General features: G+C 43.3%; 1 protein-coding gene across 10 annotated transcripts in view; it reads right to left on the bottom strand.

Annotated features, from left to right (window-relative positions):
• SLC4A5 (solute carrier family 4 member 5) overlaps positions 1 to 21,058 on the bottom strand; it is a 126,911-nt gene extending 105,853 nt beyond the window's left edge. For all 10 annotated transcript variants that reach the window (XM_073325096.2, XM_073325097.2, XM_073325092.2 and 7 more), the window contains exons 1-4: positions 20,570 to 21,058; positions 20,098 to 20,233; positions 7,527 to 7,622; positions 6,237 to 6,428 (exon numbers count right to left, since the gene is read on the bottom strand). In XM_073325096.2, the coding sequence (XP_073181197.1) occupies positions 6,237 to 6,428; positions 7,527 to 7,599 (265 nt within the window). In that variant the 5' untranslated portion in view covers positions 7,600 to 7,622; positions 20,098 to 20,233; positions 20,570 to 21,058. The remainder of the gene's footprint in view (positions 1 to 6,236; positions 6,429 to 7,526; positions 7,623 to 20,097; positions 20,234 to 20,569) is intronic.
• Between the last annotated feature and the right edge of the window lie 6,864 nt (positions 21,059 to 27,922).

The raw sequence follows: 27,922 nt of genomic DNA, 5'->3' as shown, positions 1-27,922 counted from the left end.
CTCCACCACAGACTTCCTGTGTGTCTTTGGGCGAGTCACTTAGCCTCTCTGTGCCTCAGTTCCCCCATCTGTACAGTGGGGATAATAGCACTGCCCTGCCTCCCACCGGTGCTGTGAGGATAAATGCATGAAAGGCTGTGACGGGGGCCACATCTGTACCTAAAGGTGGTTTAACATTCTAACTTTCTATTCTGAGTGCATTTGTGAAAAAATTTGTCAGCCATTGAAAACAAAAGACAAAGGGGAACATTTACCTAGAAAAGAAGGTTTTTTCTTTCTTTCCCCCAGCTTAAGGTCTAAGCCGATCTGTCTACGCATAACATGTACTTTCTGCACTGTGCAGTTTTGCTGGGATCCTTGAGCTACTGCCTTCCCTCCAGTCACAGCACACCTAGTCATTCAATATCTTGCAAGTGGAAGGTCTGAAGATCGTTTTTCAGGTCTCTTCCTCCTCTAGAGTCTTAGTCACATTGTTCCCCTGACCGGGGTCACTGACCCGAACAAAGAGTTATTTGCTAAACCAACATAGATAGGACTTCACTGAACAGTGGGGGCAGGAAGCTGCTGGAGAGAATGCTTGGTATTTATTCACCTGAGGGATCTTTTCCACCCTGAAATAAGCAAAGCCTATCTTAGTTTCAGGCACTTAGTATGTGGATCTTATTCATTTTTCTCAGCTGGTAAATCTGATACATCATTCAACTTCATTAATGAAGATACCAGATGTTCAGTTAGGAAGATGATGTTTAATGGTAATTTATTTTTGAGCATGCAAACTGTATCAGCACTTCTTCGAAGATGCCCATACAACATTCTTGCAAGGTTTTGACATCTCAGCCTTATTAAAACTATCCTCATTAGAATGCTCCCTCAATTTGCTACTTGGAGACAATAGTCACCTTGCAGGCGCTGGGTTAAGAGAGCATAAGAATGCCAACGGCTAGTTTAATAAAAGCTTTTTGCTCATTCTGAGCAAGAGTGACCCAATGCTTGCAGAGTTTTTGCACTTTTGAAAGGCAATCCACTAAAGCTAAACCAGAATGCATACACTGATGCATCTGAAGAAGTGGTTTACCACCCACAAAAGCTTATGCCCAAATAAATCTGTTAGTCTTTTGTTTTTGTGGATACAGATGAACATGGCTACCCCCTGATTCTTTACACTTGTGCTAGGAAGTTTATCAAAGGTCATAAAGAGATCCACTGGTTGGGCAGGAATAGATCACATTAATGCAATTTAAAAGAAAAACAAAGAATTAAGAAAGATACTGCCAATAGGACAGATTTTGGTCTGCAACTACACTGGCTTTAGTGGAGTTACCCCTAGTTTAAACCACAGTGAGATCAGAATCAGGCCCCGAACGTTCCAGAGCTGAAGGTTTAACGCAACATTAACACTACAGATAAAACAGGCTGATTATGATTAAATGGATAGTTGCACAGAACAACAGAACATAATACTCTGTATTGGTACATGCATGGATCTATTAAAGATGCAGCAAACCCACAGAACTACTTCCCCAACATGATGAAAGCCCCAGCTGATGTGGTTTTGCAAAACAAAGGCCAACTCTGGTTTTGCTTCTCTTGTGTACCCTATATGTAGAAAGTGGCTGCCATGACAAGAATAAAAGCAGCGCACAGTATTATCTGCAGTTTTCAACTAGACTTGGCGTAACAAATAACTGACAAGCACCTAGCATCGGTTTGAAATGCTAACTATCGAATGGTGCTTGACAATTGTAATTATCCATTCCTTCAAAAGAGAAACATTTGTTTTCTGCAGGTCTCATTTTGCAGGACAAACAGAACATACAATGGGCTTTCTTCTCCTTTGCGATCCATCCCTTGCCCCTTAAAAAGGAGAAGGATAGATGCAACACTGGTTGTTCAGTGGAGATGATCCTTGCAACTAGCTGCCTTCTACAATGAAGCATCCCAACAGCAGCACTTATTGAACCTCAGGACCGAGAGCCACTTAGAGGATTTAGATGCCCAGTTTCCATTAATTTTAACGGGAACTGGATGTCCAAATTCCTTAGGATGCATTGAAAAGCTCAGCCCACAGCTCTAAATTATCCCTCTGTCTAGAAGTCCAACATCCCACTCTAGATGCAATTTGCCTCTTCTAGCCCACTTCCAGAACACTACAATGCAGCAACGGGCTCCAAAATGGAAGGTGCTCTCTCTCTAGTGTGCATGTGGGCTTATTGCTAAACTCCCTTTGTTATATTTTTTGGGGTCAGCTGTGCCACATTTTTAAGGCGCAGTATCCCTCAGTTTGATCTTTGTTCGTCTGGAAGGGACAGTCAAAACCACCTTTCTTGCCCCCTCAGAGGTGAACAAGCTGTGTTTGCTACCAAAAAGTTTATTTTCAGCAAGCACATCGGATTCCAAGATACCACACTGTATTGCTAATCAATTTCTCTTACACTTGCAAACAAACAATGCTGTCGCGTTTTCCCCACCCCTAGATCAGTTAAGAAACAGCTTTTGTAAGCAAGAAACAAAGCCCAGGAACACCAAGGTTTTTAAGTCTGGAAAGAGAATGGGAACAGAATGTGGAATAGTTCTTACCTGGAATGGTTTGCATTCTTTCCCCCGTTAAACGTACACCACACCAAACAAAAAACACCCTAAACTTCCTCCTTTATCCACTCAGTCTTGTTAAACTCCACGGCTTAATGAGCAGATTATAGAGAATATAAAGCACTTTCCTCTCTCGTCGGCTCTCATGACGTGAAGTTACCAAATCCACCGAGATGCCTGCATAAGAGGTGAGCGGACTGGTGTGTGTGAGAGAGTGAATGAGTGGGGGGGGGGGAAGGAAATGAGAGAGGTGGGAGGATGGGAATGGCAGCACAGGGTTTGATATAATCCCTACAACTTCAGAATGCTGCACATATTTACCCCAAGCACGGACAGAGCCCTGTGCCTCTTTATTCAGGCAAAATTCCCCTCAGAAGTCAATGGGAGTTCTGCCAAAGTATGAGCTGGAATTGTTGAACAGGCCCTATCTTAGCTGGGTTAAATCCTAAATGTTTTGGATTCTCCATGTGCCTCATGCTTTAGTATTCTTTGATATTGCATGCTGGGCCTCATCTTCAGATACGGACATCCATCCATCCGGAATATTGCAGTGGATTTATTTCCTTCAAGGTAAGGGACGGCAAATTCAGGACTCTACGCAGGGTTAGAGTGCTCTACTAAGTGCTTTGGAGACTGTTTCAAATACACAATTGCCAACACTTGCTTTGTAAATTCTGCATTATTCAGAAACAACTTGCAACTACAAAGGACTATACACCCCTGAACTAGCCACAGTCAGAAACCTTTACCATTTCCAGCACCTTTTATTGGAGGCTGTCAAAGTGAAGACAAGCCTGCGCTATCATTTAGCTTTAATGCACGGCCTCAATATGCAAGTCACACTGAATAACTAACTGGGACACTAGGCTTTGCCAAGTGAAAGAAAACAAAAAGTTTAAGTATAAAGAATTACAGGCATGATTTCCAGACTGGTACTCTGGTTTTACAAGTGCACTTTTGCCAGGGAATTGCTGGAATGCTTTGCCAGTGAAAAGCATGAATGAATTGCAAGCAGAATCTCTGGTAAGTACAGAATTGTGCCCTTAAAAAGAGAGGATTGAAAAGCAAATCCCGATAGCCTGTCACTTTTTGTGATCCAGCTCCTACAGCAGTTTGGTTTAGTGCACTCATAAACGAGCAAAAAAAGAAGAGAACATCTATATTGGGGCTAAATCGAAGATTGACAGCTATTTTGCTATGTAAAATGTTAATCTTTCCTAAGGAGCTTTAAAAACTAGACTGGACAAGGCTCTAGGGAATAAACTGTAGTGAACAATTCTATTCTGGTGAAGAAATAGACTAGATGTGACCCAATAGGGTCTTTACTGTCTCTAACAACTATGATTACATGACACCTTGAAATGTATTAGAGCAATGAATACATTTTATGCTAAATTCTGGTCATTCTGCTAACTCACCCTCCCACTCATCCTCCTACCCCCGCCAGTCTTCTCTGTTCACCTGTCATGTCCTGTCTGACATCTAGTCTGTGAGTTCTCTTGGACAGGGACTCTCTTTTTTGTTATTTTCTTTGCACTGCATAGTATAATGGGGCCCTGATCCTCAGCTTCGGTTCCTAGATGCTACTGCAATTAGAATAATAAACTAGGAGAAATAATAATACCTAGCTCTTATATAGTGCTTTTGCATCAGTAGATCTCAAAGCACTTTATAAATGTTGCAATTAAGTCAGGATGGAAAAAATGCAAAAAGTCAGGAAATGGTCAGCAAAAAGGCACTGCATTCAGTCATAATTCAATGACCAGAAATATGGACTATTAATTAACTCTGTTGAGTAAGAAGTAGGAAATAACATTAATTACTTACAGTACAACACCACTTTGAAAAGACAGCACTGAAATGAGCTTGCTGCATTATATACTGACTCTTTCAAAGGCTCACATACTACATCTGCTCTGCTTACAAACAAAAAGGGGTGTTTTCAAATTGCTGCTGTCATAGGACTTGAAAAATTAAGGCTGTGTTCTTCCTGTTTTGGGTACCGTTTAGAATAGCAAAGAAGAGACCACAATTGTACCTACAGGCTGCAAATGCTACATTCTTTACCATGTTTTATCAGCAGAGAACGAACCCAGGACCTTCAACACTAAAAGCAAGGATGGCTACCATTTGAACTAGAGTACCACCACATTTGCTATTAGGCTCATGTAGGCTTATGTGGACCCATCACTCCAGGAAATACATTACACATGTCACACACAATAATCAGTGGGTGGGTTTCATCAACATGCAGGATGGAGAGAAATTTATTTAGTGCAGCTGGGACACAGGGCATAGCTATGAGTGGTCAGATGAAATTATGCCGAATATCAGGATAAAAGTTTCCTAACAATGAGATCTATTTGGCTGTGCATTTCCTGAGGAAAATGATGGAAGTCCTATTTGGGGGGAGGAGGGCGGTGTAAAATTAGACTGGACAAACCAGTCCAAATATCTCTATTATATTGCATGGAGGATGGGTCCATCAATGGCTATTAGCCAGGTTGGTCAAGGAAGCAACCCCATGCTCTGAGTGTCCCTAAGCCTCCAAATTCCAGAAGCTGGGACTGGATGACCGGGGAAAGATCATTCAAAATTGCCCTGTTCTATTCATTCCCTCTGAAGCATCTGGCACCAGCCACTGTTGGAAGACAGGGTACTGGGCTAGATGGACCATTGGTGTGAGCCAGTGTGGCCGTTCTTATGTTCCAATTCTACAGTCCGAACTTACCTGACAAGTCTGCTGATGCTGCACAAAGCAGAACAGAATCCAGCTCACTCTTCCTAAACTGCATAGGCTGAAAGAGGCCCCAGCAACAAGACCCTTATGCTTCAGCAGCCCTCAGGGGCCTGAACAGACCCTTTGTGGCCAGTGCAGCCACCTATAATTTAGAGAAGCCTTTAGGCCATTCTGTACGCAGCTGAGTACCAAATCGGCCCCTGGCAGCTGTGGGAATTAGGGGACCACAAAGGCAGCTCTGGAATATCTGATCGCTGTCCCCATGTGGTGATGTTAGGCACAAAAGGTTGTGTTAGCCTGAGTGCTACAGAGGACTAAAATTGAGTGAATAATGGATCCGGGGCTGAATTGGAAAAACAAACAAACAAACAAACACAAATTCACCAATCTGAGCCAAAATGAAAACTTTTTCAAAAAGTTTCCATGCAATTGAAAAGCTGAAAAAATTTCATTTTCAATCCAGTGGAACGTTTCTATTTACCTCTAAATGATTTTTCCCAATGTTTTGATTCGTTTAGAGTCAACTGAAATGTTTTCAGTCAACTTCAAATGATTTTGTTTTTTACTTTTTCATTTTGATTTGGCTGTTTTTGGTGCTTTTCACACTTTTTTTTTTTAATTGGCCAAATTTGGAATCAAAACACCAATTGGAATCCAAAAGCCGAAAGAAAACTTTTCGACTATTTTGAAATTTGTTTACAATGGAAACGATTCATTTAATTCAACCTGAATCAATGAATAGTTGCAAGCCCTGAAAAACGCATTTTTTTAAATGAAAAACACAATTTGTTGAAAAAACGATGCAAGCATTATAGAGGACCGCGGAGACCACCTCAGGAAATCTGATCTAGCGACAGTCCAATTCCTTCTCTTCTTGATTGCGAGGAATAGCACAACTGGGACTTACTCGTCCTGCTGGCGTTGTCGTTCCCATTGTCGTAGCTTGCCTGCCCTCCTTCATCGGTATCGGATCGGTCCTGGCGCTCATAAAGCCTTTCGTTCTCGCTAGTTTTATCCCGGCTGGAGGTGGATCTCCGCCTGCGCCTTTTCCTCCTGTAGCCCCGTGGCATTGGCACCCCGATGTAAATGGAATGGTAGTCTGCAATGGAGAGAAAAAAGAAACCCACCAAGGAACTTCGCATGGAGCAGCAGGGCTCTGGGCGTACAACCCTCACCGCTTTTCACCTGTGAATAGAAGCCAGCACTTCCATATGGTCTCCCCACGCATCTCCCATTAGGCCTGAAACACCAAACATTACTATCGTGCTAACAAGGATGTCTGGCTACTCCCAAACCCATCGATGCCATGGAGTCCACAAGTAGGCATGCCCTTGGGTTTTGAGTCTCATTGGCACCCCCAGAAGCACCATTACACACATCCCCACTGATACATCAGGGTGGAAAGGATGTTTTTACTTATTTAAATGGAAACAACAAATTGTATCCATTCGGCCTTTTGGGTTAAATTTGGCATCACTTCAAGGAATATTACCCTGCTAGGTAGTCTTCAAACCAACTGAACAGCCCTATTCTGAGATGCGCTGAGTAGCTGCAGCTTCCACTAAAGTGGTGGGTGCTGAACGCCTCCCAGGATCAGGCCCCAGCTATATATTAGGAAGTCCAAGGCAATGTTTCTCAAAGTCAAAAATGTTCATGTCCCCCATACTGTTAACATAGGTACATTTAATATAAAAGCAAAAAAAAGTAAGTCTGTGTGTGTTTTGAGAAGTTGATAGAGAATACTTGACTTTGAAGAGTAAGGGTGTGTGAGGAGTGAGATTTTTCTCTTTTCTTCAGAGCAAATACAGTTTTCAATGCCTTGCAACCCCTTTGGTTGTCATGACCCATGAGCTGAGAAACATTGGTCTGTGGATAGATAGGGCATTAGACTAGGACTCAGGAGATCTGGGTTCAATTCACAGCTCAGCCACAGAGTCCCTGTGTGTCCATGAACATGTCACTTAGAGCTGTCCAGGGCCTTAGTTCTCCACCTGTAAATGGAGATAGCACTTCCCTACCTCCCAGGAGGGTTTGGGAGAACAAATCCATTAATGATTGCGACATACTGCAGTGATGAGGGCCATATAAGTATGTAGGTAGGTCGATCACTGAAGTCAATGGGAGTTTTGCCATTTACTTCAATGGGAGAAGATCAGCCTCCAAAGGCAAACTGTGGAACACCCGGAATTTTTCTTACCTTCTTCATCATCATATCTCTTCCTGGAGTTGCTGAGACCTCTCTCACTCAGTCCATCATCTTCATCCATCATGACTGCACCACTAGAGGAAAGAGCTGATGGATTCAAGGGGGAGAATAAAGAAAATAATTAGAACATGGCTTTTAAGAAAAAACATTTTCATTTTAGATCAATAAGAGATTCTTTAGAGAGAGGCATTTGGCTCCACATCAGTGGTAAGAGACAATTATTAAAATTGTCATCTTTTTGGGGTGGGGCCAGCCTTTAGTTTTGTGTTTGTACAGCGCCTGGCAGAGTGGGGCCCAGTCCTTGTGCTAGATGCTCCTGCAATACAGATAAATAATAAATCAATACTGACGAAGGCTGGGGTATCCTGCCGACCCCCTGAGGTGGTTCTGCCGGATCTGGGCTAAGACATGTTGCTGGGGGACAGCGTGGAGGACATTGCTGAATAAAATATTTGCGTAACAGTAGTGCCTACAGACCCCAACAGAGATGGCGGCCATTGTGCTAGGCGCAGGACAGTCAGCTGGTGAGAGACAGTCCTTGCCCCAAGAACTTACAGCCTAAATAGACAAGACAGGCAAAGCATTGGAGAGAGGCAGGTCTCAAGACATTGTTTCATTCTGTTTGTACAGGGCCTAGTAAAATGGGTTGCTCGTCCATGATTGGGGCTCCTAGCTTCTACTGCAATGCGCATAAATAATTACAAAGGAAATATTTAATAAACAAGAGGCCTAAATTCACAGATGTGATTGGGTTTTTAATATTTTTGTAAGGGAACTAGCTAGGTTAGGAGACTTGTAATGAGATACAGAAGCTATCTGAGCTGTAGGGACCTGATCCAACTCCCATTAAAGTCAAGGAAAAGGCTTGCCTTTTTATTACTTTTTATTATTTGTATTCCTGTAGCATGTAGGGGCTCTATCATGGACCTGGACCCCACTGTGCTAGGCGCTGTACAAACATAGAAAAAATGGTCCTTTTGATTCTCATTTGGGCTGCACCAGGCCATACATCACCAAATTCAAATGTGACTCATGGCAATGGGTGGTCAAAAGCCGTTGCTATCAAATGTTCATCTGGTGACTTGGGCAACATGAGGGTCTCAGCTCAGTTCCGAGCATCAACATCACAACCACTGATTAACTGGCTGTCTCAACAGAAAGGCCAAGAACCAGACAGGCCATGGAGACTGAACTACACACTCGCTCCTAGAGATAGTGACACATATGGCAATTTCCTGAAATATCTTTGGGAGAACTCATTGTGGGTCCGAGACTGTATGAAATTCCACTGGGGAGAGTGACCACAGCCCTCCAGGAACGAAGAACAGTGGCTGGAAGTGGAGGGATGATTAGGCAAATTTACTCAGGTTTTAACATGTCCATAGGGGCCCCGCCACCTGGAGAGGCTAACATAGACGGCTTCAAACCAGATTCTCCAGAAGCCACCGGACAAAGAAAGGACTTTTGGATAAATAGCCTGAGTTTAAACTAAGGGCTCTTTTAGATCCAGCCAACAGACAGGACCTTTTGTCCAAGGCAGGGGCCAGGAGTCTCAGTCCTTAGGGAACGGTTGGAAAGACTGACGCCTGTCAGAGCCTGAGATTGGAGTTGGTGGGGGGTGGGAAATGCATGTTTTTTAGCAAGCATGTATGCTTTTAATATGTTTTAACTGTAATGCTTTCCCCTTAAAAGCGCTCGTTTAGAAAGACCTGTGGGCTAACTTGTAACTGCTGGCAATTCCGCTGGTCACAGGCTTTAAAGAGTATGCTGAGCGCAGATGCCGGCCTGGTTAGGCAGACTGGCTTGCAGGGGATATCACAGGTTTCAGAAGCAAAAGGCTAGTTGTTATAGCAGTGGGACTGGGAGACAGAAGGCCTGGGTTCTAGTGCAGACTTTGCTTTGAGACTTCTGGAAAGTCATTCCACCTCTCTGCCGAAGTTTCCCTCCCCCCCCCCCCCCAGCATCTGACAAAATGATACTGACCTCCATTTATGAAGTGCTTTGAGGATGAAAAAAAAAAAGTATTTAAAAAGTGATCTACAGATGCAAAGTATTATTGTCCTGCTGCTTCTCTTAAGTGGAATATGCATTTTCATCATGCACCGACACATTTTGGTAAACATTTGCCCAGCTTTTGCTCATAATTCTCACATACTGTCTTATTTTGAATGGAGTTTTTGCATTTTCATCAAGAATAATAATTAGTTTCCTAATTATCTCACCTACACTGATTGCCCTTCACACTTGATGAAGGCGAGAGGATGGTACTAGCAGTGGCAGTAAAATCAATGCCTTTCAAAGTCACTTTGAGAGTGGTCAGATAGCCAGCTCTGGGCTCTGAGTACCATTGCAAACTAACGGCCAGCTCTTGTTTTCTCAACAAAAGGCATAAAACATTATCAGAGCTGATCAGTTAAAAAAAAAATAAATAAAGATTTGCAAAATTAATAGTAAATAAAAGTACTGAGTTCAGGTTGTTGAGGGAAACATGGTCATGTTGTTATTCTCTATTTGCATACCAGGTATGTGTGGAAGTGAAAAATCTTTACAAATAATTATCTGTCCATATATTCAGACCATTATCCCCGTTTAAAAGCTGCAGTCAGCCAAACAGAATAACCCTGTCATTTATCATCTTATTTATATTACAGTAGCATTGAGAAGCCCCAACCAAGCTTGGGGCTCTATTGTGATCGGTGCTGTGCAAAAATCAATATTAGAGGTAGTCCTTGTCCCACGTCAGTGAATCAGGGTTTATTTACAGTTTTTGCACTGATTTAACTAAATCAATAGGTTTCTTTCTATTTAGTTAAACCAGGGCAACCCCCAAGGGTGGACTGATTATAGTGGTATAAAGATGTTTCCGATGGCAAGTGCGTCCACTGACTGAGGATGTTCTGCTTGAAGTGGCATTTCCCCATGTCAGACCAGGTTACAAAACAAGGGGCCTGCTCCAAACCCTATTGAAATCAATGGGAGTCTTCAAATCAACTTCAGGGCTTTGGATCGGGCTTGGTGCCCAATCTTGCTGCGACTGAATTAAATGGCCTAGCTTCAATGGGAGACCCTAAATGATTCCCTCTTAGAAAGCAGAGCTCTTGGTGTATTTTTGGGCTGAATCCTTAGATCCAGACTACTTCACTGTTACACAGGCAAAATGTCTATGGACTCTGTGGGTGTCTTTGCTTACATAAGTGCAGCTGGATTTGATCTTTGTATATGGCCAGGTCCATAAACAAGAACCTGGTCTGTCCATTGCACTTAAGGTACAAGTCAAGGGCATGTTACTAATAAAAAATAAAACTGTTTCTCATTCCTAGATATGGGTGGGAGTGTTCTCTAGATTATCTTTTTTTTTTTTTTTTAAATTCATGTTGGTGGGCTTGGCCCTAAAAAGTGAATCAATTTCAACCTCCTGGAACCCTACCAAAACAAACCAGCATGACAGCCCAAACACACCGAGAAACCCTACAAAAACCAAGCCATTCGGCCACCACTTATAAGTAGCCTCACAATAATAAGCCAATGAGCGCAGCCAAATATTCACCGTAACTGGAAAATTAAATTTAAAAAAACAAACAAACAGATAATAACCACACATCCCTTACAGAACACTTTTCCGCATAGATCTCAGGGTGCCTTACAAAAGGTGGATCAGTGTCATTAGCCAGAGCTGACAGAGGAGGAGCTAATGTCACAGTAGAGAACAGAATTTGGGTTTCTTGACTGCCAGCCTAGTCCTGAGCCATTGACATACACTGCCTCCCCAGTGGAGGAAGAAGGCTCAAAGTGTTTCAGATAAGAATTTTATTTAGGCCATAGAGATTAATAAATGCATACTGCAACATTCTTAAAAAAAATACAATTTATTGGGTCTGATTTTCAGGATGCTGAGACGCAAACTGCTCAGTTTGGGTACTCAGTCACCACAACTATGTGCGCCAGATTGGGTGTGTATCTAGCACCATTTATGCAGATGAACACCCTCTTTTGGATATACAATTGTGCACACAGTGAGTGCTCAAACTGCACTCGTGCAAATGCAATCTGACATCAGGCCTTGATTTCATGAAACTAAGGTTATCTGGTTATATTCCAGGATTTGAAGTGAAGATGGGAAAGTGATGTTAGAAAATGTGTGATGGGAAACAATCACAGGTACCGTGAGGAACAGAAAGGGTCCAGCCAATATAAATGTCAGGCTAGGATTTGGGATGGGTGACTCAGCTGATAGATAAGAGAACCTGAAACCGTGACAGCCCCTTCTAGCTCACCCTCAAAGAAATCCCGACAATCTGAAACCAAGCAACCACATAAATAAGCTTAATCCAAATCAGAATTTACTCCTTGAGAAGTGAGAATAGTCAGAGACTATGAGGTCCATAAGGGACTTGGTTATGGATATCAATTGTATATGGAAGGTGCTCAGATACTAGGTGATGGAGGACCATATAAAACCCTAAGGCCACTTAAAAGCTTTGCTGGCATAGCTATGTTGGTTAGGGGTGTGATTTTTTATTTATTTAAGACATGACCTAGCTATGCCTGCAAGAACCCTAATATATGCAGTTACACCAGAAAAAAACCCCCCAAAAAACACAGACAAAAACCCACAGATTTTGCTGATATAACTTATTTTGTTTGCCGAACCAGGAAAAGCTACACAAACCAAAGGATTTATTTTGCTACTACAATTGCATCTACACTAGGAAGTTTTTACCACTATAGCTATACTGGCAAAACTTAAGGGTACATAAGAACAGCCATATTAAGTCAGACCAAGGGTCCATCTAGCCTAGTGTCCGGTCTTGTGACAGTGGCCAATGCCAGGTGCCTCTGAGGGAATGAACAGAGCAGGTAATCAAGTGATCCATTCCCTGTTGCCCATTTCCAGCTTCTGGCAAACATAGGCTAGGGACACCATTCCTGCCCATCCTGGCTAACAGCCATTGATGGACCTATCCTCCATGAATGTATCTAGTTCTTTTTTGAACCCTGTTACAGTCTTGACCTTCACAACATCCTCTGGCAAAGAGTTCCACAGGTTAACTGTGTATTGTGTGAAAAAATACTTCCTTTTGTTTGTTTTAAAGCTGCTGCCTATTAACAAGACAAGGCCAAAGACAGAAAGGAAAAGGCAGCGATGGGGCATGAAAGGAGGGCAAAGAAACTAGTGATAGGTACCGGAGATGCAGAAGGGAGTGAAAAGAATGGACTGGAAGGGTAGACTTCTTATACCATATATAGTGTACGAAATAACAATCCCTTCTAAACCAAAAGGTAAATCAAGTCTAATTCCATCCTGGGGTCTTCAACAAACCATCTGAGCTTAACTTTTCTGATCTATGATGTCTGGTATTAGGATGTGCTGCCATGAAGTTGTGCTCTTTCTAAATGCCTTTTTGAGTAGGGAGTCTTCTGAAGGGACACATTTTGCATCTCTGCAAAGGGCCCTTGTTAACATGGCCACCAAGACTCTGGTAAAACAGGAACAAATATAATCTGCATCCTGATTGTATGCGGCGTTATTCTCTTGTCCTTTTCTACTGGTTCACTAAGAGATAGATCCAGACAAAGCTGTTTCTATGGTCTGTTCTACACTTATCGGCAATCTGGCGAGGATGATCTCTTTCACATGTTTTATTTTTCATGGGTCCTTTGGTGACTGAGGAGTCCGATCTTTGAGCCACAGGCTCATTGGCAGACATTGTAAGTGGTTTTGGAAGATGGGTCGGGCCACGATCGCTCCATGATGGTTGTCTTTCCTTTCTTTTCCAGTCTTTTTCTGCAACCAGGGAAAGGCAGTTTTCCTCAACAGTGGACGTTCCCTCTCTGACAAGTCTTCCCCAGTTATCCCCCAGCGTGTGGCGTCACTTATACCAACATAGCTATACCAGTCAAGGATGTGCAAAAAAAAAAAAAAAAAAAAAAAACACAAACCCCTACACCTTCTAGTGACTCAGCTATGGCAACAAACCCCCTAGTGTGGACGTAGTTATGCCATTAGAAGAGAAAAGGAGGACTTGTGGCACCTTAGAGACTAACCAATTTATTTGAGCATGAGCTTTCGTGAGCTACAGCTCACTTCATCGGATGCACACTGTGGAAAGTGTAGAAGATCTTTTTATACATGCTTTGCTCAAATAAATTGGTTAGTCTCTAAGGTGCCACAAGTCCTCCCTTTCTTTTTGCGAATACAGACTAACACGGCTGTTACTCTGAAACCTGTCATTAGAAGAGAGTGTTTGTCGGCACAGCTAATGTGGTCAGGGAAGTGATGTTCCTGTACTGGCAGAAAAAACCTTCTGTTGACAGATGCTGCATCTACATTAGGCAGCTAAAACACCTTCTGTTGACACCTGAGGCCCCTACACTGGGGCCTATGCTGCCACAGGCACTGTAGTGTAGACACAGCGGACTATAAGTATTCTTTAGAGAGATTCATAATTAAACACATGTACATCTACTGCCCACGAAGACGTTTCGGGGAATGTTGCGAGCAAACGAAAAAGCGGGCGTGACACAATGGAAAATGCTTCTCAAATATGCAGGCTAACCTGCTGTATCCATCCACACTGCCACATTTGGAATGTTTCTACAGATCTAGATCCACGTGCGCACGCAGATATTTTTGTTAGCTTCAGATGTTTTAATCTCAATGTACAGAACTTTATCTGCTTATACGGTCTCCATCACAGTTGTATCCGAGCCCTGGCCTCTACAAAATTACAGCATGTCAGTTTAACTACATCACTCTGGGGTGTGGAAAAATCCACATGGATTATAATGACCGAATCCCCGGTGTAGATAGCTTGATGGGAGAGCTTCTCCCATCGACATAGCTACTGCCTCTCAGGGAGGAGAAGTACATATGCCGACTGGAGAAGCTCGCCCTTCGGCATAAGTAGCATCTTCACTATGTACACATCGGTGCCGTGCTGTAAGCGGAGAAACCCCTTGAGTAGCTGCCAAGCATTTCAAAATAGAAATAACGTTCTCTCTCCAGCTTCCAAGCCTACGGGAGAAAAACGCAGTTCAATAGTAACTACTGATTATCGCCTTGTTTTAAACATTTGGAGAGATTCCCCCAGCATGAGGCTGGTGCTCCTAGAGTTTCTATTTGTACCATAGAAATATATAAACATTGGGGAGGGGAATTTCCTAGCGTTTATGTGCATGAGTAGAATTTATAGACACTGACAACAGGCACTCTAGCAATAAAAAGAGAGAGAGAAAGACGGAGACTCTTCAGATTAAAATACATAACATCTAAAAGTCACTCATATTCCACAAGAGCATTCCTTAAAAATCGTGACAACCATGCGATAGATTATTGTAGGGCAAGAGAAAAAAAAACATTACTTTTCTTAGAGGAGCTGTCATCTTATTACACACCAAAATGATACAATTAAGGATAGAACACCAAGAGCAGTGAAGCAAATCCATTGGAGGACCCTGGGTATTCACTCGAGCGGCTAGCCCGTGCCACCATGGCTATCATTATTCGGGCTAGCTGGATCAAAGCTAGCTCAGGTGTCCCTACACATGCTGCAGTCACACCTCTGACTGCAGTGGAGACTTACCCTAACACGCGCCTTAGTTGAACTTTATTACACAGATGTTACTAACCGGCACTGTTTGGACCCACAACATTCCATAAAAGAGCTCTAGTTTTAATAGGCAACCTTACCTTCTAATCCCTTGAAATGTTCAAAACTAAGCAGAAGGGGGATGTCCAGCAGCCGATCTGCAAAAGCTCTAGGATGAAAGAGTCCTGGGTGCTGCAGGGTGAGGAAGCCTAGTTTGTCTTGACAGAGAAAACTACTGATGAAAGCATGGTATTGACTTCTAATGTCAAAGGCGCGAGTTAAAATGTGTTTTGCGCAATGTTGATTGACTTTTAGAGCGGAGCAGCATCACACCACATCACAGGACACAAATAGATCTCAGTGGAGGATGTGACATGCGAACAAGCGAGGACCTAGCCTTGTACAAATCATAACAACAAATGAAGGGAAAACCAGCAAGAGCATAAAAACAGAGCCATCAAATTCTAACCTGGTCCCTCTTCTGTGCTGCCCCGGGCATCCTGTCTTGGGTGCATCAGTCTTGCTTAGACTGTCATTTTCCCCCCTTTGGACAGTAACTGTCTTCATTTAGCGTTTTGTACAGTGTAAAATACGCTATCAGCGCTTAAGAAATGATCAACAGTAATAATAATGAAGCAAAGTTGTACTGCACAGGATGGTCCAATAAAACCTATACACGAAAAGCCCCACTGAAGTCTATGGCAGCCTGATCAGATCAGGCTCATGGGCTTTTAGATTATAGTTACTTTTTAAAAATAAAAACAGATAATTGCATTCCAGGCCATTTAGCAATCTCCGAATTTTATCTTTTTTTGTGAAATGTTCACAAAATGAGAGCTTCCACCCCAACTGCCCCCTGCAAGAACACCCAACTTTGAAATGCAAACAAACAAACAAAAACGATTTTCACTGAAATTGCATTTTGAAAAGTCAATAATTTTGAAGGTTTCACTGGAGTATCAAACCAATTTTTGCTGAAAAGGGGCCCAATTTCCACTCCCTAATGGCCTACCAAAAGAAATAATGGAACTAACATGACATTTCTGCCACCACATTATTCACTCTGCTTGCATGTTGCATCCCTTCCCTCCCACTCCGTGTTGTTCTTGTCTATTCAGATGAGAAGTTTGGTTCTTTGGACAGCACCTAGAACTATGGAGTCCTTGTCCATGACTGAGGCTCCTAGGCGTCCAAACAACAAATAAAAACCCTGATTTAGGATAGCGGGGCTAAAAATAGCAGTGTAGACACTGGGATCAGAATGGAGCCTCAGCTCTGAGACCCTGCGAGACCTGGGCTCCGAGACCTTTTAGCTCCAAAGGCTGGGCCCTGCGAGCCTGAGTTAGCTGACCCAGGCTCTGAGGATCGGTGCTGAGGGGGTTTTGATTGCAGCATAGACATACCCTAAGCATCCGCAGGATCTGGCCCTTTCAATTAGGCTTCTGTTCCTACATCACTTAGATGCCACGAAGGGACTGATTCTGCAAGGGGCTGAGCACCCTCAACGCATACAGAGTTCAATAAGGATGGAGGGCACTCAGCACTCACAGGATCTGGAGTTAAACACACCGTTGTGAAGTCCAGTCTCCTGAATTGCACAAATAACGGTATGAATTTTAAATGATGATGTAGGTGCAGCCATACCAGTGACAGGGCCCCTGTCCTAGTAGAGGAGGGACTCCCGAAAAACCAAGCTGAGAGTAACCTCTGCCTCTGCTCTCTCTGAGGCAGGAGAGCAGGCGCTGAGAATGAACTGCTGTGTGATGCAGGGCTTTGCGGGCGTCCATCAGCTGCTTGCAATGGCTGCAAGTCTGGCCCCACTGTGATATACGGAAAACCACTGCCCATCAACCCTTCTCTGTTTGAATGAGGACCTTGTCACTGCACTGACTGCACAGAGGTCTGGACCAAAACCACGGATTAGAACCACCGCCTAAGATCTTATGTTTGTTGGGACCATTAGAAATAGGGACCAGCTGGAAAATTCAGATCAGGGCTCTGATTTTTAACACCCTAGAGTTCTGATGTGTTGAGCTAGTATTTTTCATTTGGGTTTCTCTCAAATGGAACCGTGCATTTCCAATGGGCTTCTGTCCTAAATCCTCCATGGATTCAAATTCTGATCTCAGTTTTGAGTTTGTTATGATCTCGCAAAATGGGTATGTTTCATATGGCTTTAGGTTTTCCTGAGATTATTGCACACATCCCTGTGCTTTACATGGAGACATCCATTTATATGCACACACATACACACACAGATTATCTGAGCTGTCCAGTTTTATTTCACGCCTGGGCTGTTCAGATCTACTTATCCTTTTAACATGAAATATCAATAAATCTGCATCACAGCTGTCAATATAGTTTCTGGATAGCTAGTCACACTGGTAAGGAGAAACAGGAATGGGAAGTGACATTTTGCAGCTTAAGATAATGTGATAGGGGCTTTCCCAATTCCTTTTGGGAGATTATTCCGCACTCTCTTTTCCTGATATTTGGCTTAAAACTTCTTTTGCTTAGTATCATCCCCCTGGTGATAGTTAAACACCATCCTGCACCGTTTCACTCCCTCCTGAGTGTTTTAGCCCTTCCAACACTTGTATACAATTTTCTTGGAATTGTGTCCTCAATGGAAAATGAAGATGATCCATTTCTAGAGACAAAACTGCACAGTAATCAGGAATAATCCTGCATTCACTGGGGGGATGGACTTGCCTCTTACTCCTAGATACCTTTCCCATCTCTACTTTCTATGGTTCTGGTATTCTAAAGGCTAAAGCGGCGGGACTAGGAGCCAGGACTCCTGGGTTCTCTTTCTGATTAACTTTTCTGTACCAAATCTGTAGCATTTACTCACTTCACAGGAAGAAAAGGAGTACTTGTGGCACCTTAGAGACTAACAAATTTATTTGAGCATAAGCTCTCATGAGCTACAGCTCACTTCATTGGATGCTCATCCGATGAAGTGAGCTGTAGCTCACGAAAGCTTATGCTCAAATAAATTTATTCATCTCTAAAGGTGCCATATGTACTCCTTTTCTTTTTGTGAATACAGACTAACACGGCTGTTACTCTGAAACCTGTCACTTCATAGGGATGTTCTGAGTCTTAATTAGTTTTTCCTAACGTGTATAGTGCCAGGGATCTCAAAACAAATTCAAGCCTACACCCCAACCCCGGTTAGTGGTCTCACAATGATAAATTGCATCTTTAAACAGTTTGCAAATCCATCTCTCTGGAGACTCCTTACATCCCAAACTTCCGACCTGCTTTGAAAGGTGCCATTGCAGAAAAACCAAACCTGGCCCCAAACCATTTCTTTACTCCTCATGTGGATTCCTCCCCACCCTATGCCCTGAATTTATATTGATCTGAGGTGCAAGATGGGTCCTGTATCAGTCACAGGTTTAAGGTCCAATATCATTAGTTTAAAGGGCTGGATATCCCAAAGAAGAATCCTCCCTTTGCACAGCATTTGTTTCTAACCTTGGTAAATTGGAAAGCATCAGACTAACACTGACATTCTGGGTTTAGGTCATTTAAGAGTTTCATTCATTATTTTTAGATTACTGTGGCCCCTACATACTGCAAGCAAGATCAGAGCTCTATTTCTTCTAGATGCTTTACATTCAAGCCGGTGAGGAATTTTTCAGTAAAATGCTAATTTGTTTAAACCAAAACTTTTCATGAGAGTCAGTTTCAACAAAGTTAGGCATGCAAAAAGATTTTCAAAACTTTTTTCCAAATTCTAGAAACATCCCATTTTGACATTTTCTAAATGAAACATTTCAGTTTTCCAGTTCCAAATATCTTTGTTTTCACATGTACACTAATTATAGAACGTTTTTAAATAGTAAAAAAAAAAAAAAAATCAAATATTTAAAAATGATCAAAACTAAACATTTTGATTGAACTCCCCCCACCCCCTTCAGATTTTCAGTTTGTAGAAGTTTTCAAAACTTTGATTTTTGGTCCCAATTTGGGCTGGAAAAAATTTCTGAAATCTCAAAAATGTTAATGGGATAGAGAAATCATTTCCTGTCAAGCTCTCCTGCGTAGACACATAGGAAGACAGTGTCTACACCCCAAAGATTTTACAAGACAAGATGGACAAATGGTAGGAGAAAAGAAATCTCTCCGTTTTGTAGATGGGAAACTGAGGCACAAGAGAGGAAGTCATAGAATCATAGAATATCAGGGTTGGAAGGGACCTCAGGAGGTCATCTAGTCCAACCCCCTGCTCAAAAGCAGGACCCATCCCCAATTAAATCATCCCAGCCAGGGCTTTGTCAAGCCTGACCTTAAAAACTTCCAAGGAAGGAGATTCCACCACCTCCCTAGACAACGCATTCCAGTGTTTCACCACCCTCCTAGTGAAAAAGTTTTTCCTAATACCCAACCTAAACCTGCCCCACTACAACTTGACCAAGGTCACAGAGGGAGTCTCAGGCAGAGGTGGGAGTTCAATCCAGATCCCCCAAGTCCAGTTCATCGCCTTAACCACAAGACCAGTGCTCCACACCCCATTTTGAACTCCCTGCTAGCATGGAATCTCAATTGCTCGACCTCAAGTTAACCTGGACACCGACAATTCTTAGTCCTTGTTTATAACAAAGTGACAATATGCAACAGTTCTGCCCCCAGAAAAATGCTACATACTAAATTACAATGCAACCATTTTTATTAGTAGATTCTTTTTTAAAGCGCTGACACTAGGATTTTGAGAAACTCCGGGGACTCCAGCTCACTTTTAGTGCCACTGAAGCTGCACCCTGTTTATGCCAAACGTGGACCTGTCCCTTTGGCTGAAGGACCAGATTTCTCTCTGAATTGTATCTTAAGAATGGTTTAGTGAAAAGCAGAAGGAGATGGTATTCTTCCTGTCCACAAGATGGTACTACAGCCCCACACTTTCCCTCACCGCATGCCATGCAGCAATGGGCTGTTGGTGCAGTCCACATCATTACTCACTTTACCTTGTGTGTTTTTCAGGCTCCATTTTTCTTCAGCCTTTGTGAAACCTCCACATTCCCAGATCTCTCCATGGCAGTCATCTCACAGCTGGGCCTCTCCGAGCAAGCGCCTGGGTGAGCGCTACTGAAAAGGTTACTCCTGAAATGTTAAGGGGAGAGGGGAAAAAAAAAAAAAGTCACATAGCTCATAAAAATGTCTATAAATTGCTTTTGAAAAGTACCTATATGCCTGAGAGCGCAGACACTTTCCTGAACACAATCCCATTTTTAAAAGCTGTAAGTATTACTATTAATCTTCACTGGGAGAAATTACCAAATTCTAAAGGGCTCTTTAATCTAGCGGAAAAAGGCAGAACAAGAACCAATGTCTGGAAGCTGAAGTCAGACAAATACAAACTAGAAGTGAGGTGCACATTTATAGCGGGGAGGATGACTAACCATTGGAGCAAGCTACCAAGGGAAGTGGTTTACTCACCATTTCTTGCTGTCTTCAAGTCAAGCCTGGATGCCTTTCTAGGAGATATGCTAGAGCCAAACACAGGTTATTAGGCTCAGCACAGGGGTAACTGACTGCAGTTTAACGGCCTGGGCTGTTTAGATTGTCCCTTCTGGCCTTAAATAATAAATCCATAGAGTTTACATACAAACAGTGCACTCATAAAAGCGGCATCTTCATGCTCAGCAGATCTGCCCCTTACAAGTGCTGGGTTTTTGCACTGGCTCTGCACAGGGGTGAGTTGCTCTACCCAGCTGAGTCACTTCTGCTGATTTTAATGAGACACAGATGCTTGCCTTGTTATCCCTGAGCAGCAGCTGCAGCTATCGGAGGGTCAGCTAGATTCTCAGCAGGCTCATGCATCAACCACAGAGCAAACAGCGAGGGTCGGACTGCAGAATCTTTATCCCTGCCAAAAATGTAAGCAGCAGCAAGAACAGTGTCGGTTTTTCAGAGTCCAGGCTCTGTTTCAGGGCTAGCCCTTAGAAAAATCATCCTTTGTCTTATAAGCTGAGTGAATGCAATTGGGAGAGACTAATATTTGAGCCCCTTATCTGATTCATCACATGTTCTGGTTTCTCCTGTCTCTAACCTGATTCCTCCCTTACCTATGAATGGGATTGCTGTGGGAACTCCACCCCTCTCTCCATTCAGACACTCCTCTTAAGGGCAGGGCTCTCCTAACTCTGTGCAATTAACACACACTCTACTTATAATCACTGTGCAGAGCTTAATATTCCCTTCTATTTATACTGCATATTCCATCTGAAGGATTTCAAGATTTCTGGAAAGTCAGCTCTGTCCTTCTCCCATTGATGCCTCAGGAGTTTTCCCTCTGACTTTAATGGCTTGCAGGCCTGTAACGTACAGGGATAGCATCCCCATTCTCCTGGGCCCCACGTAGAATGCAATCTGCGGCTTCACAAAGGAACGCACCATTTCCCTTCCTGACACGTTATTACATACACTGTTACTGTCCGTCCCCCCTGGCTGTTCTTACAGACATATGGGTAGGTGACTGCAGGAGAGGAGAAGCAGCCAGTTGGGTTTCCTAGGGCCAGCCAGTTATTCCGGGACAAGGATACTCCTGTCCCACAGAGCAACAAAGCCTTGCAGAAGGGATAGTGCCGTAGCTATCTTTCAGAGTGCCTGAGCTTGTCAGGAGAGAGAACACTTGTAGCTGCAACCAGGCAGGAGTGTTGCCATCCAGAGACTGATGCCCTGAAAAGTCAGCCCTGGGAAGGCAATTTAGTTCCTTGCTTAAAAATGAACTATATGCTAGTCACGGCAAATAAAAGTATTTAGCACACAGAGCACACTTGGGTCCTACTGAATAAATACTCATTGCCTAGAGCGCTGGTTACTTACTAGACTGCACAGCAGAGAACATTTTAAAGACAGATGATGCCTACTGCCTGTACTTCATTTAAGGAAAAGTAGAGTAAGCCGAATGGTCCATCCACGGATGATCATTTGGACTTGGTAATTGACAGGAAAGGTGCATGCCATATTTATTTAGTTGTGTTCATTTGGAGGATGGCTGGTGGAATTATTAATTGCAAATAATGGCTGTTGCAAATGTAGCCCTTCTTTCCTGCTCATGAACTCACCCTGACTTTTGCCAGTGTATCTACGATTTGCCACGTAGTTTGAGTGAACAATTCTCAACCTATCAGTTATTCATAAACTGTTCACTTTGATTATTTCACTATTTGCAGTGTGGGGCTGGTGACTTACTTATGAGCTTTTGCTAGATAGCTAAACTTTTTTAAAAGTGGAGAACAAAAAAGTGCATAACAAATTCTATGAATTTTTGGATTAATATTAATTTACGCTATAATTCACAAAACTCCAAGTAACCGCCACTTGGCGGAATATTTGGCAATCCTGTAAACAACAGTGAACTGCACTTGATTGATAGATAACACAGCTGGCTGGGGAAACTGATATGTTTGGTGATTTTTTAGAAACCTTTCCTACAAATTCCATAATTTTTTCAAAATTTCATCAGAATTCTTCAGAAGTGGAAAAATTCTGACTGGCTGGGTGTCATCATTCTAGTTTGACTCACCCCACCCCACGCAGGTGGGCATGGCATCGCAAGTGAGCCCTTAGCTGGTTTTCCCCTCAGCAAGGGTATGAGCAAGTCCAAACACCCAGTGAAATTCTAAAGCTAAATGCTACCCCTTCGTGCAGGGTCTCCTTTATTCACAGAAAAGCCAAAGCAGATCATAAACAAAACTTTCACCCCAACATCTCCATGGGATGACTAGGTCAATCTTAGGCCATATCTGCCACCTGAGGCCAATGATCGCCTCTACAGGCTCTTCCCATGGGGTTCTCTTGGTTCCAGTCTCTGCCTCTGGGGTTAGGCCTCTTGCTCCTACTGGAGTAATATCCTTCTCTGGAGATGTCCATCCACTGTGCCTCTTCTCCAGAGATAGCAGGTGATCCTTGCCAGGTCAGGCTTCTGGGAAGCATCTGGGAGACCTCCTGGATGAGACCAGGTCCTCTTAGATACCTGCTGACCCCAGTCCCCCTCTCTAGGGGCACCCTCTTACAGGCTCCCCAACCGGGAAGGTCCCCCAGGGAGCTCACCTTCTAGCTCACCCAGACTTTTTCTGGGCACTCCCCTCCATAGGAGCCTGCCATCTCCCTTTGGAGTACCCCTCTAACTGAGCTTGGGGAATGTTTATTAGGTCCATGTGCTCGTTTACTAATCAACCGTCTGGGGCAGCCAATAACCCCAGGTGGGGCCTTCATAAGGCAGTCATGGGCAGAGTGGGCTCTAGCTCCCCAAAAAGAGCAGATTCCCTGGGATGTTTTGGTTGAGAACATGAAAAAAAATGCCAAAATGTCATCAGTGTACATTTTTTTTAATAAAAAAATTTCAACAAAAATGTGACTGAAAAATGGAAATTGGAAAATTTCAACCATCTCTAATGGAGAGCAATTATTTTTAGATTTGTGATGAAGGCTCCCATGTATGACTGACTGTATTAATGGAAATCTTGCTTATTGTGATACTTTTGTTCACAGCGAGGCAGAACGAAGGTCTCAGGTGGCTGGATTTCATTGGAATGCCATTATCTATGTATGCAGCAGCTCCATGGGAGTTTCTGCAAACATTCAGGATGAAATCCTAGCCTCTTTGAAGTCAATGGCAAACCTCCCACTGGGGCCAGGACGTCACCCTCAATACTTAAGCCTCGTAAACCCGCTCTGAAGCAAATGAAATGCAACATACCTGTTAAATAGCTGGTGCTGCAGAGAGGTTGAGCAGCACCATTGAATCAGTGGTGGAGCTGGGAACAGAAATCCTGACTTCATGTTCTGTATTATAATCACTAGACTATGCTAGCAATCCTCATTATAGCAAAGTATCCCCCACCGTTAGGGTGAAGTAAAGGGCGGCGAGAGAATGAAAAGAGATGAGAGACGTCTCTGCATGAAGATTCCTCTGTGTATGGTGCTTACCATCCTCCATCCTGAGGGCCATAGCTGGCTTGGTCTCCATTCAGAATACTTCTGCTATTGTTGACTGCTTATCAAACTGCAAAAACGAACAAGTCACAAAGCGGCAGCCTTCGTTAGTCATCCTGCAATTGTTATTCCCGGCCCACGCCGGGCGAATTTGAAAGTTCCTGTGATGAATGTTCTAACCTTTCCCAAGCTTGGCTGAGTGAAAGTGTCATAATTGTTTCCTGGCCTGCCCTTTAGCTGGCCAGTATTTCCTTGGACGACTCTTTCTGCCCCCTCAAACGCTGTCCTTTTTCCCTCTGTGGAAACAATTGTGGGTACAGGCTCCTCTCCAGCCTTATCCTTTAAATAACTTGGCACTCTTTTCCACCACAGATTCCACCTGAGTCCCCTCAGCTTTCTGTTGTTCAGTTTACCCTTCGCTATAGTACACTCTCTACTTCCACAGACTGCTGTCCTCAACAGAGGGCATGCGTGACCCATCCTAAAAGTGCATGTCCCCATTCTAATGGCTGGTCCGCATCGGAGGTTTATGAGTCTCATATGGGTTCTGTAAAGGAGACCGGCTCATATGTTTAGTGCTGAAGGTTCTGGGTTCAAATCCCAGAGTTGTGCCATGTTGGGTGGAAAATGGGTTTTGAACCCAAGACCTTCAGTGCCTATATGGACCAGCCGCTAATAGAAGAGGGAGACCCACTCTCACTTAGCGTGGGCTACACATGGTTTTAGGAGGCAGTCTGTGTACCTAGGGTACTTATATGGTCCCCGCTGCCGTAGTATCTGAGCAGCTCACAGGCCTTAATATATTTATCCTTACAACACTGCTGAGAGGCAGGACGGCACCATTATCCTCATTGTACAGATGGGGAACTGAGGCACACAGAGGCCAAGTGGCTTGCCTAAGTTCCCCCAGGGAGTCGGTGACAGAGCTGGGACTTGAACTCAGATCCTCGATTAGTGCTTTAATCACTGGACCATCCTTCCTCTAAGTGTGTGGCTAGATCAGGGGCTGTTGAATGGGCTATAGCCCCAGCTCTGTAACTGATATGGTACAGAATTTTTGGCAATGTTATTAACCAGACTAGAACCCGGCCAGGGCACTGAAGACAATACTTGTAAACCGTATGGCCACAGGTGTCATCCCTTACCCAGCTCAAGGGTTAAATCTGGGACCTTCCTGTGCAGCAACTCAATACAGCTAAAATAAAGGGAATAATTGAAAAAGATTAAAAAGAGCACCTTTTCCAGGCTGCTGTCCCCTGAAAGCATTTGTGAAAGAGAAACACACCAGACATGTGTCTCATCATGCGCAGTGTTTACGCCAAGTCATCCCTCTTCACCCAGAAGTGCGATAGGGAAATTATTATTTTTTTTTACACAGGGATTATCTGCTAAGACTGACAGAACGGCAGCTGCTTGTAATGAGAGAGAACATTCCCACTGCACTCTCCTAAACACATCTGTGAGTAGCAAGGTGAAGTGACATCGCTAATGCTGATGGGTGCCATTACGGAAATATTAAGCATCTCTCTGTTAGACTGATGTTGAGGGCTCAGCCTCCTGCTCTACAATCCACCCCACAAAGAGCCTGACTCAAAACCTATTGAAACCAATGGAAATCTTTCTATTGGCTTTGATGGCCTTTGGCTCGGGTCCAGAATGACTTCATTGCGTCCTTTACTGCCACTCGACAGACTATTCAAACCATTGTGTGTATTTATGAATCCTGATAATTCAGGCAAAAACCTTGGTTATGCAAAAGTCCAGTGGATACTGTAAAATCTGGATTTGGGAGGGAAACTAGGAATTGAAACACTGGAGCTGAACATTTACTGGATCAGCCCAATATCTTGTCTCCAAACATGGCCAGTACCAGCTGCTTTAGAGGAAGATGCTATAAACCCTGCAGGCAACAGCTATAGGATAACTTGTCCACAGGGCAGTTTATTTCAAACTCCATTACATGGCTAGATCCCTGAAACTGCATGAGTGTGTGTTTTCCAAAGCTTTTTAAAAAATCCTTACCATTGTATCTCTGGACCCATGCAATAGCCTGCAGGCAAGATAGGGACACATGGGCATTTTGGGGTTAACAGCAGTTTGTAAAACTGACGTTTACCTGCATCAGCAAAATGAGACATGCTAGCATGAGATGTTTATGTACAGCATATTCATATGTATTATCCTAGCAGTGGGTGACTATCGCTAAAGCTAAAATCCCTCTTTAATCTGAGGCCTATCTTTCATCTCTTTTTTGCTCCTTATATATATATAATTAGAGAAAGACAAAACAATAAGATTCTTTCATACAAACCATTGTTAGATGTTAGATGGACATCCCCAGACAGCTGACTCCAGAGAAGGATTCATAGATACTATGGTCAGAAGGGACCATTATGATCATCTAGTCCGACCTCCTGCACAACGCAGGCCACAGAATCTCACCCACCCACGCCTGTGAAAAACCTCTCACCTATGCTACTGAAATCCTCAAATCATGGTTTAAAGACTTCAAGGTGCAGAGAATCCTCCAGCAAGTGACCTGTGCCCCATGCTACAGAGGAAGGCAAAAAACCTCCAGGGCCTCTTCCAATCTGCCCTGGAGGAAAATTCCTTCCCGACCCCAAATATGGCGATCAGCTAAACCCTGAGCATATGGGCAAGATTCACCAGCCAGATACCCAGGAAAGAATTTTCTGTAGTAACTCAGATCCCACCCCACCTAACATCCCATCACAGGCCATTAGGCCTATTTACCATGAATATTTAAAGATCAACTAATTACCAAAATCATGTTATCCCATCATACCATCTCCTCCATAAACTGATCGAGTTTAATCTTAAAGCCAGATAGGTCTTTTGCCCCCACTTCTTCCCTTGGAAGGCTGTTCCAAAACTTCACTCCTCTGATGGTTAGAAACCTTTGTCTAATTTCAAGTTTAAACTTCCAAATGACCAGTTTATATCCATTTGTTCTTGTGTCCACATTGGTACAGAGCTTAAATAATTCCTCTCCCTCTCCGGTATTTATCCCTCTGATATATTTATAGAGAGCAATCGTATCTCCCCTCAACCTTCTTTTAGTTAGGCTAAACAAGCCAAGCTCCTTGAGTCTCCTTTCATAAGACAGGTTTTCCATTCCTCGGATCATCCTAGTAGCCCTTCTCTGGACCTGTTCCAGTTTGAATTCATCCTTCTTAAACATGGGAGACCAGAACTGCACACAGTATTCCAGGTGAGGTCTCACCAGTGCCTTGTATAACGGTACTAAAACCTCCTTATCTCTACTGGAAATACCTCGCCTGACGCATCCCAAGACCGCATTAGCTTTTTACACGGCCATATCACATTGGAGGCTCAAAATCATCCTATGATCAACCAATACTCCAAGGTCCTTCTCCTCCTCCGTTACTTCTAATTGATGCGTCCCCAGCTTATAACTAAAATTCTTGTTATTAATCCCTAAATGCATAACCTTACACTTCTCACTATTAAATTTCATCTTATTACTATTACTCCAGTTTACAAGGTCATCCAGATCCTCCTGTATGATATCCCGGTCCTTCTCTAAATTGGCAATGCCTCCCAGCTTTGTATCATCCGCAAACTTTATTAGCACACTCCCGCTTTTTGTGCCGAGGTCAGTAATAAAAAGATTAAATAAGATTGGTCCCAAAACCGATCCCCGAGGAACTCCACTGGTAACCTCCCTCCAGCCTGACAGTTCACCTTTCAGTAGGACCCGCTGTAGTCTCCCTGTTAACCAATTCCTTATCCACCTTTCAATTTTCATATTGATCCCCATCTTTTCCAATTTAACTAATAATTCCCCATGTGGCATGGTATCAAACT

Source organism: Lepidochelys kempii, chromosome 26, assembly GCF_965140285.1.
Source record: "Lepidochelys kempii isolate rLepKem1 chromosome 26, rLepKem1.hap1, whole genome shotgun sequence".
NCBI lineage: Eukaryota > Metazoa > Chordata > Testudines > Cheloniidae > Lepidochelys > Lepidochelys kempii.
This window is presented reverse-complemented; position numbering and strand designations above follow the sequence as displayed.